Source organism: Suncus etruscus, chromosome 15 (assembly GCF_024139225.1).
Source record: "Suncus etruscus isolate mSunEtr1 chromosome 15, mSunEtr1.pri.cur, whole genome shotgun sequence".
Lineage (NCBI taxonomy): Eukaryota > Metazoa > Chordata > Mammalia > Eulipotyphla > Soricidae > Suncus > Suncus etruscus.
In genome coordinates, this window is record NC_064862.1 from 44,612,878 (window position 1) to 44,632,126 (window position 19,249).

General features: G+C 37.0%; 1 protein-coding gene across 1 annotated transcript in view; it reads right to left on the reverse strand.

Annotated features, from left to right (window-relative positions):
* Window positions 1-435: 435 nt before the first annotated feature.
* The window catches only part of TSNAX (translin associated factor X), a 35,392-nt gene continuing 16,578 nt past the window's right edge, over window positions 436-19,249 (reverse strand). The window contains exons 5-6 of the mRNA XM_049789399.1: window positions 6,069-6,196; window positions 436-1,985 (exon numbers count right to left, since the gene is read on the reverse strand). Coding sequence (XP_049645356.1) covers window positions 1,611-1,985; window positions 6,069-6,196 — 503 coding nt within the window. The 3' untranslated portion in view covers window positions 436-1,610. The remainder of the gene's footprint in view (window positions 1,986-6,068; window positions 6,197-19,249) is intronic.

Consider the following 19,249-nt stretch of genomic DNA (forward strand, 5'->3'; position numbering starts at 1 on the left):
AAAGAAGCATGATACATAACTTATGATTTTAATAACGAATGCTTGGTAGTGTAGGTAAACAGGATCTAGGACATGTCAGACATAATTGTGTAATTGTGACTATGTCTTTGCTTCTTGTTATTTTCTTTTTTTTTTTTTTTTTTTTTTTTTGGTTTTTGGGCCACACCCAGTAACGCTCAGGGGTTACTCCTGGCTATGCGCTCAGAAGTTGCTCCTGGCTTGGGGGACCATATGGGACACCGGGGGATCGAACCGAGGTCCGTCCAAGGCTAGCACAGGCAAGGCAGGCACCTTACCTTTAGCGCCACCGCCCGGCCCCGCTTCTTATTTTCTATTTCCTATTATGCACATGTTAACTTCAAAAAAATTACTTTAAAAACCTGTAGAAAAAATGCCACTCCCAAAAAACAAAACAAATTTATTAGGCATGTCTGCTTTATTTATTTTTGGTATTTTTCAAAATTACACTTTCAAAGAGTCAGCTATTGCAAACAGCTGTTAGTATTTCCAAAAATAAAATCCAGTATTTAGATTTTCTAAACTCACAAAACAAATGGAAATATCTAGTTGTCAGCCAACAGTGTCATACTTAAGGTAATTTAACACCATTGAGAATAATTTAGAACTAATTTCAGTAAATATTTTCCAATTCTAAATATTATTATATACTACTCATTTCCCTACTGTGCTGACAACTGTCTTATTGCTGAATTATACACAATAAATTTTCTTTGGCAACTGTTTATACTATAATTTAACACAACTGGACAACTGGATAAAGTTTGATTTACTAAGCAGTTCAGAAATTTCAAAACTTCATTATATTTAAATCTAATTTTCTATAGCTGCTAAAATGGGAAGGTCTTCAAACATACCTAATGATATAATAGCAAAAAAAAGGTTAACCAAGACAACAGACTTCTGTTGTATGTATAAGGATTCAACTCAAACATCAATGAAACTATTTCACTGATAATATTCTTTATCAAATTTCCTGTGATAATGGACAAAAATTAAATGTAAAGATCAACATCTGAATATCTGGCAATTTTTCTGAAATGGGCTTTTGGACTCAAATGGCCCATGATTAGCAAGACTACATGAACTCTTCAATACCTAATGAAAAAAAATATTCACTACTCAATTTTTATTCTTACTCCATGGAATAAACTAATTTTGGCAGCCTGGCACCATATGACTATGAAATTCAAATGGACTCAGATATATATGAAATATTTTCTTTATATAAAAAAATCACCATTTAAACTATAAATGACTTCTACTAAATATTAGCACTCCAAAACTGATACAAAGTAAATTAAAGTAAGTGTGAAAAAAATTGCACACCAAAACATGTCCACATCACTAACAATGATAAAAGTTAACTGGCTGAATTTCAAACAGGTATATGTGCAAACACTTGTATGCAGACTTTCATGAGTAAAATAGAAATGACTCATTTTGACAATTTTATATACAGTTTTTATACAACTTAAAAGAACCAAAACAATGTAATACAAAAACTGATAAAGTTAAAAAAAATCTCTAAATTTTAACAGTCTTACAAACTGGTCTCTTAGCATTCACGATAATAGATAAATGATCATATCTTAAGAAATACCCTCTTCTTGATCGATAATTTCGGATTTAACTGAAAACACATCTACCAGCATGTGTTTTGGAATTTCTGAACCTCTGACTTTTAAGGCATAACAGGCATTCTCTACTTTTGCCAAACTTTGTTTCAAGGTATACAGCTTCTTAGAAACCTCATAAGGTCCAGTGTTGCCAATAAATGAAAATCCATCATATACCTGACGTAAAAACTGGCTCACTTCAAAGGGGGTGTCAATGTCCCCATTTCCCACACTGTTAATGCACATCCGCATCAATTCTCCAGTCAAATCAGCCACTCCCAGAAGGTAATCAACAGGTGTGATTTTCAGTCTCCACGTATCCTTTGGCTTATCCTGTGCATCAGAAGCCTGGGGGGAAAAAAATCAACAGAACATATAATACACACAAAGAAAACACACTAGGAAAATGAATAAATGCCCATACATCACATTTAAAGTATAAAACCACTGACAGTAATTTTCCTTAAGTGATTTACTGTGTTCAATGACCATATGAAATGTAAAACAGGAATTTGTGCCCTGAGTAGGAGTTGAATCAAATGACTTCAAATAATTTTGAAACATAATGCTTTATAAATATGTACATAAATAGGTATTTTATAAAATCAATTATCTGTAAGGGCTGAAGTGATAGCAGAGCGGTAGATAATTTGTCTTGCATACTGTTGAACCGGGACAAATTCTGGTTCAATCCCTGGCATCCCATATCCAGGAGTGATTCCAGAGCACAGAGTTAGGAGTAACCCTGAGATTATCTTCAATTTTATTTAACATACAAATAGTAAAGTTGAAACATTCTTAAACAAGGTCTAATTACTTTTATCATTTATTTAAATAACCAATTATAAAGTACTCAGGTTTGTGATTTATATGTTTTCTTAAGTCACTTTTTTACTTCTGGCATCTCCTCTCCCCATTCAGCTCTGATCATTGTGATTTCTCTGGCTACAATCTATTCCATTCCTTTAGATTCATTCTTATCTTGTACTTGTCCAGAAAACTCACAACACTAAATAAATATTAAAATCTTAGAGGTCGGAGCAATAGAACAGAGGGTAGGGTGTTTGCTTTGGGTAGGGTGTTTGCTTTGCACGTGGCCAACCTGGGTTCAATCCCCAACATCCCATTTGGTGTTCTGAACTGGCCAGGAGGAATTTCTGAGTGAATAACCCCTGAGCACTGCAGGTGTGAACCAAAAGATAAATAAAATTAGGGGCCAGAGCGATAGCGCTCAGAAATCATTCCTGGCTTGGGGGACCATATGGGATACCAGGAATCTAACTGGGTCCCTCCCAGGTTGGCTGCATGCAAGGCAAATGCCCTACTGCTGTGCTCTCTCTCTCTCTCTCTCTCTCTCTCTCTCTCTCTCTCTCTCTCTCTCTCTCTCTCTCTCTCTGGCCCTTACTCTAAATTTTTCTTTAAGTTTGTTGGCTTGATATTCCTATTCTAAATTTGAGATAACTTAAAAGTGTGGTTACTCTTTAACATATTTAAGCAAGTTTACTTCCCATCTATAATTCAACCATCCAGTGGTCCTCAAACTTTTTAAACAGGGGGCCAGTTCACTGTCCCTCAGACCGTTGAAGGACCAGACTATAGTGAAAATAAAAACTATGAACAAATTCCTATGCACACTGCATATATCTTATTTTGAAGTGAAGAAACAAAACGGGAACAAATACAATATGTGGCCCATGAGCCGTAGTTTGAAGACCCCCGACAGATACTTCCCTAAAGAAGACATACAGCTAGGCAGCAGGCATACTAAAAAAAGTATTCATCACTAATGAAATAATGAATGGAAATGAAAATCAAATGACAAAGAGGCATCATATCACACCAGTGAAAATGGTTTTTATCAAAAATATGAAGGTGAAGGGGTGAGGGACTGATGAAATAGGAACCCTCATGGAAGAGAATGATTCAGCCTCTAAAAGAACAGTATGGAGATTACTGAAAAACAAACAAACAAACAAACGAGAACTGCATATGAGTGATTCCAGTTCTTGGCAGCAACTCAAAACACAAAAACATTGATATGAAAAGATATCTGAACACCTATATTCATTGCAGCACAAATACAATAGCCAGGATAAATAACCCAAAGTCCAAAACAGCAATGCTTATAACAACATGATGCTTATAGACATGTTATAGTATGTACATACAATGGAATACTGCATAGCTATAAAGAGATATCTTGAAGTTCACGACAATCTAGATGAAAGAGGCGAGTATGTTAAGTGAAATAAACCAGAGGGAAAAGAACAAATATGAAATGATCTCATTCATCTCTGGTACACAGAGAAACAAAGAATGTAAATACCCAGAGCTTAATGAGGACAACCCCTTAGTCATGTATTACAAAACAGATTCCCAAGAAGTGTGTGTGTGTGTGTGGGGGGGGGTTTTGAAGAGACTGAACAGAAAGAACGTAGGAAAGTGGTGGAGGTTATTTTGGTAATATGATACTTTGATTGTGGTGCGGTCTAATAACCACGTTCATCTAAATTGTGATACTATTGGGCCAGAAAGATAGCACAACAGTAGGGCATTTGTCTTGCATGCAGCTGATCCAGGACTGACAGTGGTTCAAATCCTGGCATCCCATATGGTCCCCATGCCTGCCAAGAGTGAGCACAGAGCCAGAAGTAACCCCTACTATTGCAATCATGTTACCTAAATTATAATAAAAAATAATATTCAGGGCCCGGAGAGATAGCACAGCAGCGTTTGCCTTGCAAGCAGCTGATCCAGGACCAAAGGTGGTTGGTTCAAATTCCGGTGTCCCATATGGTCCCCCGTGCCTGCCAGGAGCTATTTCTGAGCAGACAGCCAGGAGTAACCCCTGAGCACTGCTGGGTATGGCCCAAAAAACAAAAAACAAAAACAAACAAACAAACAAACAAACAAAAATATATATAATATTCAGTTACTAAAAAGAAAAAAGAACTGACAGACAATTATTGCTGACAGCAATAACTATTGTTAATGCTCACTGGGCCAAATCCCAAACAGTACCAGGAATAACTCCCAGCCCTGAAAACACTACAGAGGAACCTTCTCAAAACAGAAGTCAAATTGCAGACATTTCTCATAATGCATTTCAAATATCAACATTATGAACATTTCACAATATGAAAATTTTACATTTGCTTTTATAACAAATACTGTATAGTTACATCATATATTATATACTGCCTAATTAAAAACCTTTATAGCAAAGTCTTTAAAACATTTCTCTGATGGGGGCCAGAGAGACAGCACAGCAATAGAGAGTTTGCCTTGCACACAGCAGATTCAGTACGAATGGTGGTTTGAATTCCAGTATCCCCTATGGTCCCCCGTACCAAACAGGAGCGCAGAGCCAGGAGTAACCCCAGATCACGGCAGGGTGTGACCCAAAAAACAAACAAACAAAAAAAGACATTTCTTTGAGAAATACTAGCGGAGTAGACAAGGGCAGTAAGCTGGACTCCAGACACCTGGTTTCATTCAAAACTTAGCTCTGACATATTTTATTAATCATGTAATTTCCTATAAATTGAACTGTCTTTGTAAAATGAAAGGGACAATTCTTACCTCATAGAGACAGTAAAAGGATTAAATCAAACAATACATAAAACACACACTACATAGCAAAACCAAAGCAGACTTATGGTAATCATTCAATAGTGTGTTAGATGTAAAGTATTATCCCCTTCTCTCCAATACTCATTTTTATTCTATCCTTTAAAATATTTTCTCTTGGGACTGGATTAAAGTACAATGGTTAAGTCAATTGCCCCAGATTTGGCACCTCATATACTCCCTCATGTTCTGCCAGGAGTGATCCCTGAGAGCAAAGCCAGGAATAAATCCTGAGCATTGCTGGGTGTGACCCCAAAACAACACACACACATATACATTTTCTCTCTATATGTGTAGAGAAGGGGTGCAGGGGGATTTATTTTGGACCACACTCAGCAGTGCTCCAGGGATACTTCCAGTAGTGCCAGGGGGCGAATGGAATTTAAACCTGTCCACCAGCATATAAAACATGCAGTCATTCCTCCAAGCTATTGCTCCAGCCCTAAATATTTTTTAAAATCATTCCCTTGAATAATTGAAAATCCAGAAAACCACTTTTACTTTAAAAAGAATATTTCCAGGGCCGGAGCAGTAGTGCAGCAGTAAAACGCTTGCCTTGCATGCGGCTGACCCAAAAACGGACCTCAGTTCGATCCCTGGTGTCCTACATGATCCCCCAACCCAGGAATGATTGTTGAGCGCATAGCCAGGAGTAAGGCCTGAGCGTCACTGGGTGTGGTCCAAAAACCAAGGGAAAAAAAAAGAATATTACCATCACTGTATTTATAGATAATCATATATATCTATAACTAGTATAGCCATGTAAACTGTGATAAATGTGAAATGATTTTAAATTCTTACATTCTTATTTTCTTTCCCATTGTCTTCTGTTGTAAATATTAATTGTTTATTAATTTCATCCATATTAATTAACGATCGTGTTTTGATGAAGTGCTGAAAAGAGACAGCCTCCACATATTCCTGTAGTCCTGAAACACCAGAAAAGAGAATTACTAAGAAATAAATACTAAATTAACAAGAATGTAATAATGAAGAGTACAAATTATAATCTCACTCAACAAAAGTTTAATGGATGATTACTATCTATTATGCTGGCACTAGATTAGATATTTAGAATACAAAGATTCGGGGCGGAGAGATAGCACAGTGGTAAGGCATTTGCCTTACATGCAGAAGGACGGTGGTTCAAATCCGGGCATCCCATATGGTCCCCCAGGGCGATTTCTGAGCTAGAGCACTGCTGGGTATGACCCAAAACCAAAACCAAAACAAAAGAATACAAAGATTCACTAGGTTGTAGGCCACTAGAAACACTTCTGTGAGTGAATGTAATTGTGTGTGGCTTGTATGTCAAACAGTACTGATGATTCTCATCATGTTGTCAAACTTGTATCAGAATAATTCTCTCTCTCCCCCCACCACCCATCGCTGCCCCTAGGGTTTTGCTATAAAGCCTGTGGCCTTCCTACCCTGCCTGTTTCCCCATTAAACCCAGTTTCCAGGAAAACCTCTCATCAGAAAATAAGGTGCCTTTAGGTGATAGATCAATTTTTTAATAACATTTGAAAAATAAAGTTTAAGATTTACATTTATAATATAGATTTGCAAAAGCATAGTTTTATGAATTAGGTAACTCAATTCCCGTCACTAAAGACATCTATTTCATCTTAGTTACAGAGATACTTCATAACTACAAAACAAATGGCAAAATTTAAGGATCACTTATCACATCTCTAAATCTGATTTAATGCAATTAGTCTCTAATAAATAAGAAACAGCACAAAGAGAGGAAAATGTCAAGATCAGTAAGATGTGTGATGATAAGTTAGTGTTTTAGCTCCTTATTTCAGAGTCCCAAAATACATTACTCTTTTAACAGTTAACATGGTTTTATGCTTTTATAAGTAAAGGACACTGGAGTGACTGCAAAAGAAGAAAAGTCTTGTTCTAGAATGTCTCACAGAATAGCCTTTTAAATGTGAGGCAGCAAGTAGCTCCAGGTGATCCATGAGAAATTCTCAATGACTTCTCAATAGTGCCTTAAAAAACAAGGAATTCCATAACATAGTGGAACATATATGGAATATAGTATAGTTATCCCCAAGGGCTGTTTCACATGGAGTTCCATCAGTGCAATATTTCAGCAAGCTTCTCCGTCATCAATTGGAACAATCCAAGCAGGGAGGAAGGTCAAAGAGTGGGATCTTCCAGATTTTATTTTTTCTTGAATATTTTGTGTCAGTCCTACTTAGTGCTTACTCCTATCTAATATCCTTATGTCCAGAGTTTTACTTTTCCTCTTATCATATAATCCCCTACAGAGTTCATTCTTTACATTTAACTTTCCTGTTAAAATTACTGTGTAGTTTTACTTCCTGTCTGGACTCGAATGACTATACAATGCCATCAGGAAACTTACCTTGGAATTTCCCTTCAAGGGTTTTCTATTTATATTCTTTACCTGTTGCTGTCAATATTTTGACACATTTTGTTCTCTCCATCCATCAGTCCTATCATTTTGTTTGGCTACTGTACCATCTCTCTCCAAGTTAAAAATCATAAAACACCTGACCATATTTCCTCAATAACCTCATATCACACCTCTCAAACTACTTCAATCACCTTGAGTTCAACTCTATACCAAACAGTTCTATGATTAAGCTTCTTTCATAAATTTTTATTTGGTTTCTTTAATAGAACCATTTCCTGAATTTCCCCCCCTTTACCTCTCCTGGCATGTCTTTTCAGTCTCTTTGTCTATTAGTTTAAGACTTTCTAAACTTCATGAATACTTAGCTTCAATTAATACTGCCATTCCTAAACTTTATATCTCTGTTGTAATCATATATAATCCAAATACAAAAGATAGAAACCTCAAAAACATATATTATATCCAATCTTCTTCTAAATCTGGCCTTTATGTTCTACCGAACCTGAGTCTCCTGACCTTCTCACTTCATTCATTCCTACTCTTGTCTCATTCATTCTCACACCAAACTGCCTTTGCAGTGGTGAACAATTCCACACCACTTCCTTGCTTAAAGCCAAATATTTTCCTCTGGCTTTTAGAACAGAAGGGGGTGGGTAATGAATCACTAACTTATAAAATCCTATTTAAAGAGGTGGAGAGAGCCCAGCAGTAAAGTCAATGCACTGCATGCAGCTGATCTGGATTTAATCCTTAGCACGACATACAGTCCTTGAGTACCACCAGAAGTAATCCTTGAGCATAGCCAGAGTGCCCCAAAAATCCAAATATATAAAATCTGCTTAATTCACCTGCACTGATTCATGCTACAAACAAGCTATAATAACTCCAACAGGTAACATTTTATCTCCCCGCCCTTTTTTTCCCCTGGTTTTTGGGCCACACCCCTGTAGCTCAGGAGTGACTCCTGGCTCCATGCTCAGAAATTGCCCCTGGCAAGTACTGGGGACCATATGAGATGCCGAGGATCGAACCTGGGCCCATCTCATGTCGGCCGTGTGCAAAGCAAATGCCCTACCGCTATGCTATCTCTCCAGCCCCCAGGTAACATTTTAAAGATGAATATATAACCCTATATTTAATTTGAAATAATTTAAATCAACAAAAGTAGCTTAATCATTGTTATCATAGCTCAATCACTGAATAAATATTGTTATGTTACTCTCTTGTTTATAAACATTAGTAGAGGAAAATTATGTTTAAGAATTGTATTTATTCAGAAAAAGACTGAAATTTCAACTTTTCTAGGTTCTCCATGATGCTTATGGACATGATCAGCCTTTGCTTAAAGAGTTTATTTAGGAGAATTTGGGCAGGTAATAAAAAAAAGAGAGAGAGAGAAAAATTAGGGACAAAACTATAGAGTTAAAGTTCAACATACAATAAAGCAGAGTGAGTTTTTCTGGGGTGGGAGGTGTGAGATATCCACCAAGCAGTGTTCAGGGCTTACTCCTGGCTCTGCACTAGGGATGACTGTCTCTTGGTGGACTCAGAGGACTATATATGGGCCCAGGGATTAAACCCAGGCCAGACTGTGCAAGGCAAGCAGTACCTGATGTACTATTGCTCAAGCCCCTAAAGAAGAAGTAATTTTAAGTTTCAGAGTTCAACAATGAAAAAGGGAAAGTGAAAACAAAAAAATATATAACAATAGCAAACTATTATTTTAAAAACTACTCTCCCTGCCCCTTCTGAACTGACTTTACTTAACAAAGATGCTAACTACAGAACACAAAGAACAATGCAATTGCTTTGTGAATGAAAAATATTGACTGAATCCAATTAGTGTTAAAATGATAGTTCAGGGAACCCAAGCAATAGCACAGCGGGGGGGGGGGGGGTAAGGGCGTTTGTCTTGCACACGGCTGATTCAAAATGGACCTGGGTTCAATCCCTGGCATCCCATGTGGTCCCCCAAAGCCAGGAGCAATTTCTGAGATCATAGCCAGAAGTAACTGCTGATTGTCACTGGGTGTGGCCCCAAAACAAAACAAGCAAACAAAAAGATGATAGTTCATAACAAATGTCTCAAATTTCACTTGTTAATAATCTCTCTGTTCCTCACTAGTTTTACCAGTGCTTTGACCAAAAATACCATTCATATTTGATATTAAACATATGTATTCTGCTTACTAATTTTCTGGAGAAACCATCTTTGTGTTCTCTCTTGCATTCCAGCCTTCCTCCTACCCACACTTTTCCCTCCCCCATAAGCTAAAGAGAGAACTCTAGAGACCATATGGGATGTCAGGAATCAAACCAGGTCAGCCAAGTGCAAGACAAGCACCCTATCTGCAGTACCCCCACTGTAATACTGGTTCCACTTGTTCTCTCTCAAATACATACTTCTTACAACTTAATAAGTTTCAGTAAAATCTTGCTTCAAACACACACACAAATCAGAACTATTTGTACTTAATTTTACAGTATTTAGAATTTAAAAGTACACTAAAAAGACTTTTTTGTTTTTTACAATATTGAAGTTCGAGTTTTTAAAGTTCAACTTTAGAGGTTATCTGATATTTTATAATAAAAAAAGGATACAGAATAACCTTCCAAGTTCCTCTGTGCTGTCAATTCCTATTAATTTGAGACTATCAAATATATTTTCAAGTATATTTAGTCATTATTTAAGTGAACTTTGGGATGTTTCATTATGTTACTTCAAATAAATTGGGTCATTTCTGTTGCAAGGAAATTAGGCTCCATGATATGACATAGAAAGTTCAAGGATATTGAATTCAAAACACTGAAGAACATTTTTGGTCACCTAGGTAAAAGGATGTTTAAACAAGTTACATTTCAACTTAATGAAAAAGGACATCCGCTATTTTCTATGAATAATCAGCAAGGTGAAAATTTTCAACCTACTTCCTTCCATATTCCATCAAACAAAGCTTTCCCCTTTTACTTTTTTCTTGGATGAAATCCAATTAAAATTATTTACAGAATCAGCTACCAGTAAGACAGAAATTATAGGTAGCCTTTTTTTTTTTTTTTTTGGATTTTTGGGCCAAACCCAGTAACGCTCAGCAGGTACTCCTGGCTATGCACTCAGAAATCGCTCCTGGCTTGGGAGATCACATGGGACACCAGAGATTGAACTGAAGTCCATCCTTGGTCAGCACATGCAAGGCAAGCACTGTGCTACCGCTCCGGTCCCAATATAGATAGCTTTTAAGTAATTTGTTATTTTTCTCCTTGTTCTCCTATTAGAATACATATAAAGAAACTCAATTAACATTTATTCTTGGGGCTGGAGAGATAGCATGGAGGTAAGGCATTTGCCTTGCATGCAGAAGGACGGTGGTTCGAATCCCAGTGTCCCATATGGTCCTCTGAGCCTGCCAGGAGCGATTTCTGAGCATAGAGCCAAGAGTAACCCCTGAGTGCTGCTGGGTGTGACCCAAAAACCAAAAACCAAAAAAAAAAAAAAAAAAAAAAAATCACACATATATTCTTATAGTATTTAAGCAATATATAACTACTTGAAATTTCCACAAATAAAAAAAAAGGCAGGCAAGACAAGGATTTCATTACAAATGAACATTTGAAACCTCAACTTTCTAAAAGTCTTTCTAACTTTATTGATTGTCTGATTTTTGGGGCATACCCAGCGATGTTCAGGTGTTACTCCTGGTTCTGCACTCAGAAGTCGCCCCTGGAAGGCTGGAGGACCTATGGGATGCTGCGTCCTTCCCTAGTCAGCTGCATGCAAGGCAAATGCCCTACTGCTGTGCTATCACTTCAGCCCCAAGTCTTTCTAATGTTTAAATTTTTTGCCATATGAATTAACAATTGCATTTCTCGGTATATCATTGGCAGAGCATTATTGCTTTCTATAAACATTTCACATTAGATAGCAGTTTTCATGTTTCAAGTGAAAAAGTTAAAATTCAAACAAAACTTTGTTCTAAAATTGCAGAGCTAAGAAATATTAGCCCAAGTCTTTCTGACAGAAAAGCTTCTTTCTCCTTCACCTCACTAAGTAAATATTTGCTATAAGCAAAACCAGAATAAGTAGAAAAGTTAAGAATCTGATAGAACCTTCTAATTCACTCAGATGATTCAAATAAGGTAAAAAGATCATTCTTTTCCTATATCACTTAATTCCTATAGTAACTCCTTATACGAACGTTTTCAACCTTTTTCCAACTCTGACCCCTTCCCATCTAGCTTTCTTCCTGTGCTCCCCTGTAGTACCATTGCATTTCTAGTCATGTACTATTTATATGATTTTCATCTGTTGTCACCTTGTGTAACCACAAGGAGCCATATAACCCAGCTTGATAAATGATGTCTTAACCAATTTTGTTTATTTTGTTTTGCTTAGGGCCATACTTGGCAGTGCTCAGGGCTTACTCCTGGCTGAGCTCAGGAATCACTACTGGCTGAGCTCAGGAATCACTCCTGCAGGGTTCTGTGAACTATACAAGGTGCCAGGCAGTCCCCAATTAAAAGTCACTGCAAGACTCCCCAGTCTCCTAACTAAAGATAATTTGTGTGGTTGCAGTGTTCAAACAAAACAGTATGTTATGGACTGAATTACGTCTTCCTAGCTCATTCCAATTAGTCCCAGTGATGAAAAACAAAGATAAGACAGAATACTGAAAGCAGCAAGATCAAAAAGGGAAATTACATACAACAAGCATACTTAACATTTACAGCAGATTTATCACAAGAAACCCTTTAGGCCCCAAAGCAGAGGCAGGATATAGTGAAAAAACTAAAAAAAAATGAACTTCCCCAAGAATGCTTACTTCATCCAGCCATTCATTCAGATTTTAAAAAGAGTACATAGCTTCAAGAATAAACAACAGCTGAAGAACTGAGACACAAAACCAACTTTAAAGTAACTAAAGGGTCCAATTTAAGGCAAGACAGATCCCACAAAAACAACCGTCTATGAAAAGATGACACAAAATCTTCTAACAATAATCTTTCTCAAAGGGAATGTACTAAATGCACCAGTTAAGAGATACAGAGGAGCAAATGGATCAGAAAATTGAATCCAACATTTTGCTGCCTGCAAAAAATGCATTTGAATATCCCAAGCAAAAAAACCCTGAAAGTCAAAGGTTGGAGGACAGTTCTTCAAGCAAACGCCCTTAAAATAGCTGATATAACCTAAGAATAGCAGATGACACAGACTTACAGCTCATAAAGGTTATAAGAGTCAGAGAGGGTCATTTCTTTTCTTTTTTCAGAGGACATATAATACTTTATTATTTCCATAATGAAAAATTAGGGTTTTGCCATTTTATTCTATATGAGAAAATAGTTCATATACCATTCCAGTTTAAAATAAAATTACAGTAAAGTTTATTTTATTTTCACATCTTTTTATTTCTTTAATCATTTCTTTAAGCACTGTGGTTATAGAAATTTTTATAGTTGGGTTTCAGTCATAGAATGTAAACCAGCCTTCAGCAGTGTAAATTTCCTGCCACCAATGTCCCCCATTTCCCTCTTTACCTCCTTTCTGCCTGTCTTTGGGACACACATTGTACTGCTCTATCATTGTCACGGTAGTTGTCAATGCAGTTAGTGGTTCACCTGTGCTCACCGGTCTTTATGCTAAGCTTCATAAATGGACTGATTCTTCCTGACCTCATTTCTATTGTCTTTAGATATTATTACCATACTGTCTTTTATTTTTCTTACATCCCACAGATGTGTACTTTGTCTACCTTTCTCCCTTTGATTCATTTCACTCAGCATAACAATCTCCATGTCGATCTATGTATAGGTAAATTTCATAAATTTCCTAACAGCCCCACAATATTTCATGTACCAAAGTTTCATATAGCCACTCCAATTGTCAACAGTACTGCAATGAACATAGGTATGCAGAGGGCATTTTTGTATCTTGTTTTTGTGTTCTTAGATTATATTCCAAGGAGTGGTATTGTTGGATCATGTGGAAGCTCAATTTCCAGTTTTTTGAGGGACATCCATATTATTTTCCAGAAAGATTGGAATAGACAGCATTCCCACCAGCAGTGAATCCTCGAGGGTTCCTTTCTCACACCTCCACACCAGCACTGGTTATTCTTGTTCTTTGTGATGTGTGCCAATCTCTGTGGTGTGAGATACCTCATTGTTTTGATTTGCATCTTCCTGATTATTAGTGATGTGGAGCATTTTTTTTCATGTACCTTTTGGCCATCTGTATTTCTTTGAGGAAACGTCTGTTAATTTCTTCTCCCAAATTTTTGATGAGGTTAGATTTTTCTTTTTTCTAGTTAGGTTCTATCAATGCCTTATATATCTTAGATATTAACCCCCAATCAGAGGGGTAGTGAATAAATAATTTCTCCCTGTCTGTGAGTCTTTGTATCCTAGTCATCATTTCCTTTGAGGTGCAGAAGCTTCTCAGTTAAATGTAGTCCATTTTGTTTATCTCTCCTTCCACTTTCTTGGATGGTGCTGTTTCCTCCTCAAAGATGTCTTTAGTCTCAATGTCATGGAGTATTTTGCCTGTTTTCTTCTATATAGCTTATAGTTTCAGGTCTGATATCAAGGTCTTTAATCAAGTTTAATTTGATCTTTGTGCATGGTGTTAAAGAGAGGTCTGAGTTCACTGTTTTGCATGTGGCTGATCAGTTGTCCCAAAACTGGTTAAAAAGGCTTTCCTTGCTTCACTTTGTTTCTTCCCCATTTATCAAAGATTAACTGAATTTCTGGGGGTCATTCTCTAAATACTCAGGTATATTGTACTTATCTAAGGATCTGTCTTTATTCTAATACCATGTTGTATTAGTGAGTATTGCTTTGTAGTACAATTTAAAGTTAGGGAAAGTGATGCCACCCATCTTCTTTTTTAAACTAAGGATTGCTTTAATTATTTGTGGAGATTTGGGGGGGGGGGGGTCCACACCTGGCGGCACTCAGAGGTTACTCCTGTCTCTGTGCACAGAAATTGCTCCTGGCAGGCTCAGGGAACCATTTGGGATGCCAGGATTTGAACCACCACCAGTCCTGGGTCAGCTGCAAGGCAAATGCCCCTACCACTGTGCAATCACTCCGGCCCCTTTTTGGGCATTTCTTGTTCCAAATGAATTTCAAGAGTGTTTGATCCACTTCTTTGAAGAATGTCATGGGTATTCTTAGAGGGATTACATTAAATTTGTACAATGCTTTGGGAAGTACTGCCATTTTAATGATGTTAATCCTCTCAATCCATGAACAGGGTATGTCTCCATTTCCTTGTGTCCTCTTTTATTTCTTAAAGCAGTTTTGTAGTTTTCTTTGTATAGTTCTTTTACCTCTTTAGTTGATTCCAAGATATTATATTTCTGTGGTTCTATTATGAATGGTACTATTATGAATTTTTAATATCTATTTATTCTCTATCATTATTTATGCATAAGAAAGCTATTGATTTTTGTATTCTAAATTTGTAGCCTGCCATTTTGCTATATAAATCTATTATTTCCAGAAGCTTTTTAGTAGAATCTTTAGGATTTTTAACTATAGTATCATATCACCTGCAAAACAGTATTTGACTTCTTCCTTTCCTGTTTGCCTTTGATATCTTTTTCTTGCCTGATTACTATGTCAAGTACTAACAGTACTATGTTGAATAGAAGTGGCAAAAGGGGTCACCTTTGGGGGCTAGAGAACTTACCCTGTTGCTATTCAGCCCTCAGAGAGAGTCATTTCTTAATAATCAAGGGATTCATACATCAGTAAGAAATATACTGCTAAAAATACATGCACCCAATGAGGGGCCAGCAAATACTTAAAACAAAAGCTAATGTAGGCTGGAGTGACAGTACAGATGTAGGGTGTTTGCCTTGCATGTGGCCAACCTAGGACTGACCCAGGTTCAAATCCCTGGCATCCCATATCATCCATCCCCTGAGCCTGATAGGAGTGATTTCTGAGCACAGAACCAGGAGTAATCCCTGAGCACCACTGAGTGTGGTACCAAAACAAACAAAAATATATAAATTATTGGGGTCAGAACAATAGCATAGTAATATGCTTGCATGTATATTCAATCCCTGATATCCACTGGGTATGGCCCCAAAACAAACAAGGTGTTTGCAGATGACATGATACTGTGTTCAGAAAAAAAAAATAAGTATAATAAAAGAGAAGAGATATTTAAAAGTATTTACTAGGATTTATTATTCTGTGAACATTTATCAAACACTTCTAAGTGTCTGAAATATATCAGTGAACATAAAACTTTTAGTGTCTGTATTTTGTAGAAGAGAAACAATAATAAAGCCATGTATTTATTATGGCCTTATAATATCATAATTATTATGGAGATCCTAGGTACCACTGCAAAAAAAAAAAAGCATTAAAATTGAGCTAAATAAAATGTTTTCTTGATTTATAAAGAACGTCTTAATATATAAGGGGAAAGGAGTTTAACAAAAATAGTGTAGTTAGGGGCCGGAGCGGTGCCGCTAGCTATTAAGGCATCTGTTTTGCACGCACCAGCCTAGGATGGACCTCGGTTTGATTCCCTGATGTCCCATTTGGTCCCCCAAGCCAGGAGTAATTTCTGAGTGCATAGGCAGGAGTAATCACTGAGCGTCACCGGGTGTGGCCCCAAAACTAACAAACTAATAGTGTCTGTATTAGAAGTTTGGTTCTGAAGTCAATAAGTATATAAATCCATTTAGTAAAACATTCACTAACTTGAAGAAATAGTGAAATAATACGGAGATAATAATAATAATAATAATAATAATAATAATAATAATAATAATAATAATAATAATAATACAGATATGCCCTGCATACTGTTGAGTGGGGTTCTATCCCTGGCACCACAGGTTCCTCCCAACTCCTGTCAGGAGAGATTTTCAGGCACAAAATCAGAATAAATTCTGTGAACAGTTGGATATGATACAAATAAAAATCAAAACACTAGCTAAATACCTTGGCCAAGTTGTTTAACTTTAAATCTCAATTTCTTCCCTTGTGAATAGTAAAAAATAATGGATCCACCACTTAGAGATACTGCAAAGGTCAAATGAGATCATAAATTTAAATAATAGATGACATAAAAATATATCTATGTGCTGAGTGAGAGTACAGCAGATAAGGTGCTTGCCTTGCATACAGCCAACCCAGATTTAATCGCTGGCATCCCATATGGTCCCAAGGCCACCAGCAGTGACTCTTGAGTGACAGTAGTGATAACCCTTCACCACTAAGTGTGGCCCAAAAGCAAAGCAAAAACCACTCTAACGGTAACTCATATTGGATATAAAGATACAGATTGGGGGGCCAGAGCTATAGTACAGCAGCAGGGTGTTTTGCCTTGCAGGCAGCCAACCTGGAATTGACTTGCATTCAATCTCTGGCATCCTTTATGGTCACTTGAGCTTGCTAGGAGAGATTTCTGAGTGCATAGCCAGGAGTAATCCCTGGGTGCCCTGCTAGGTGTGGCCCCAAAATAAAAACAAACAGAAGATACAAATTAGGGCCAGAGCAACAGCATAGCAAGTAGGGTGTTTGCTTAAAGACAAATTCAATCCTTGACATACTATATGGTCCCTGAGGCTGCCAAAAGTAATCCCTGAGCAATACCAGGTGTGGTCCAAAAGAAAACAAACAAACAAAAAAAGAAGGTACAGTAGTTAACATTTTAGACATTAAAACTTTTTAGTGCACATGAAATTGTCTAAAAAATAATGACATCGGGCCGGAGGTAAGGCGTTTGCCTTTCATACAGAAGGACAATGGTTATAATCCTGGCATCCCATATGGTCCCCTGTGCCTGCGGGGGGCAATTTCTGAGCATAGAGCTAAGAGTAACCCCTGAGCACTGCCAGGTGTGACCCCAAAACCAAAATAATAATAATAATAATAATAATAGTAATAATAATAATGACATCATAAGTGATAAAAACTAAATTTAAAAGGGAAGTCACTTTCCCCCAATAATTTTACCAGAAATAACCTAAAACATATGGTACCAAAAAGTTTGTTAAGGATTGAAGAGAAATTGAGAACAGAAGCTGAGGCACTTGAATGCATTCAACTCCAGTTCAGTTTCCAACTCTTCAGATAGACCTAAAAGCACTAGTAGGAGTGACCTCTGAACAGTCAAAAGTAAGCTCTAAATTTACTTCATCAGGTGTGGCCCAACAACTCCCTGTTCCAAAAATTTATGTCTATTTCAAGAGACTAATTAGTCTTCATTTGTTTAACCATCCCTTGAGACCATCTGTAATCCACTCTAATAAGAAATGCAAGGAAAATAGATTGAACTTTTTGTTTGTTCAATTATTAATAAGATATGTTTGAGCTCACACATGTATCCCTTAGGGCAGGGGTCTCAAACTCAATTTACCTGCAGGCCGCAGGAGGCAAACTCGGGGTGATCTTTGAGTGCAAAGTCAGTAGTAAGCCTTGAACATTGGGGGGTGTGATCCAAACAACTAAAACAAAACATTGCGGGAGTTTGAGACCCCTGCCTTAGGGAAATGTTCTGCGTGCCTTTAACACTATTTTTTTTTTTTTTTGGTTTTTGGGCCAGACCTGGCGGTGCTCAGGGGTTACTCCTGGCAGGCACGGGGGACCATATGGGACACTGGGATTCGAACCAACCACCTTTGGTCCTGGATCGGCTGCTTGCAAGGCAAACGCCGCTGTGCTATCTCTCCGGGCCCTCTTTAACACTATTCTTAATGAGAAAAAGCACATAGCTCCTTTAGTTCAATGCCACAATTGTTTTATCTTCAAATAAAAATAACAACTATTTGGAGTAACTCCAAAACAAACATTTAACAATTACAAGCAGCAAACTACTTGTAAGTATTATATTGTTAAGTCTACTCAAATTATAAACAATCTAATTTTACTTTCAAAAAACTATCAGTAAAATTTAAGTCTATATACCTTTGATTGCTTTATTTCTGTAATAAAAATAAAGCCTTACTATTTCAATTTATAAAACTTCATTTTAAAGACTTCTTAAAGTAAAGAAATCCTTAAGTTTTAATCCATAAGTCGGTACTCTTTAAAGAAATGATACAAATCATAAGCAAAAACCTCAAGCAGAATATGGTGCTTTTATATTAACTCTGTGTAATAAAGTAAAATGAAAAGTATCTATTTCATTTTAATAATGTCCTATACAAGATTGTAGTTTTCCAGGCCAAAGAGATATGCCTTGTTTTCAGGAAACCTAAATTTGGTCTGTAGCATCCCATGTGGTCCCTGGAGCCTGCCAGGAGTAAATTCTGAAAAGAGCCAAGAATAAGCGCTGAGCTCTGCAGGGTGTGGTATCCCACCCCCTAAAAGAATGTAGCTCTTCTTAAGATATATTTTATTAGGTCAGAAAATATAGTACAGATTTTCACATACAGTTTTGTATGTGGCAAACCCCACTTTATTGTGGCCACACTGGCAATGCTCAGGGGTTGAATCTCACTCTGTACTAGAAAATCTTTCCTAGTGGTACTTGGGGGATCATATAGTGTGATGGTGATCAATCTCAGGTCAGCCATGTGGAAGGCAAAAGCCTTACACACTATCTTTCTGGCCCTCAACTTCTTTTGAT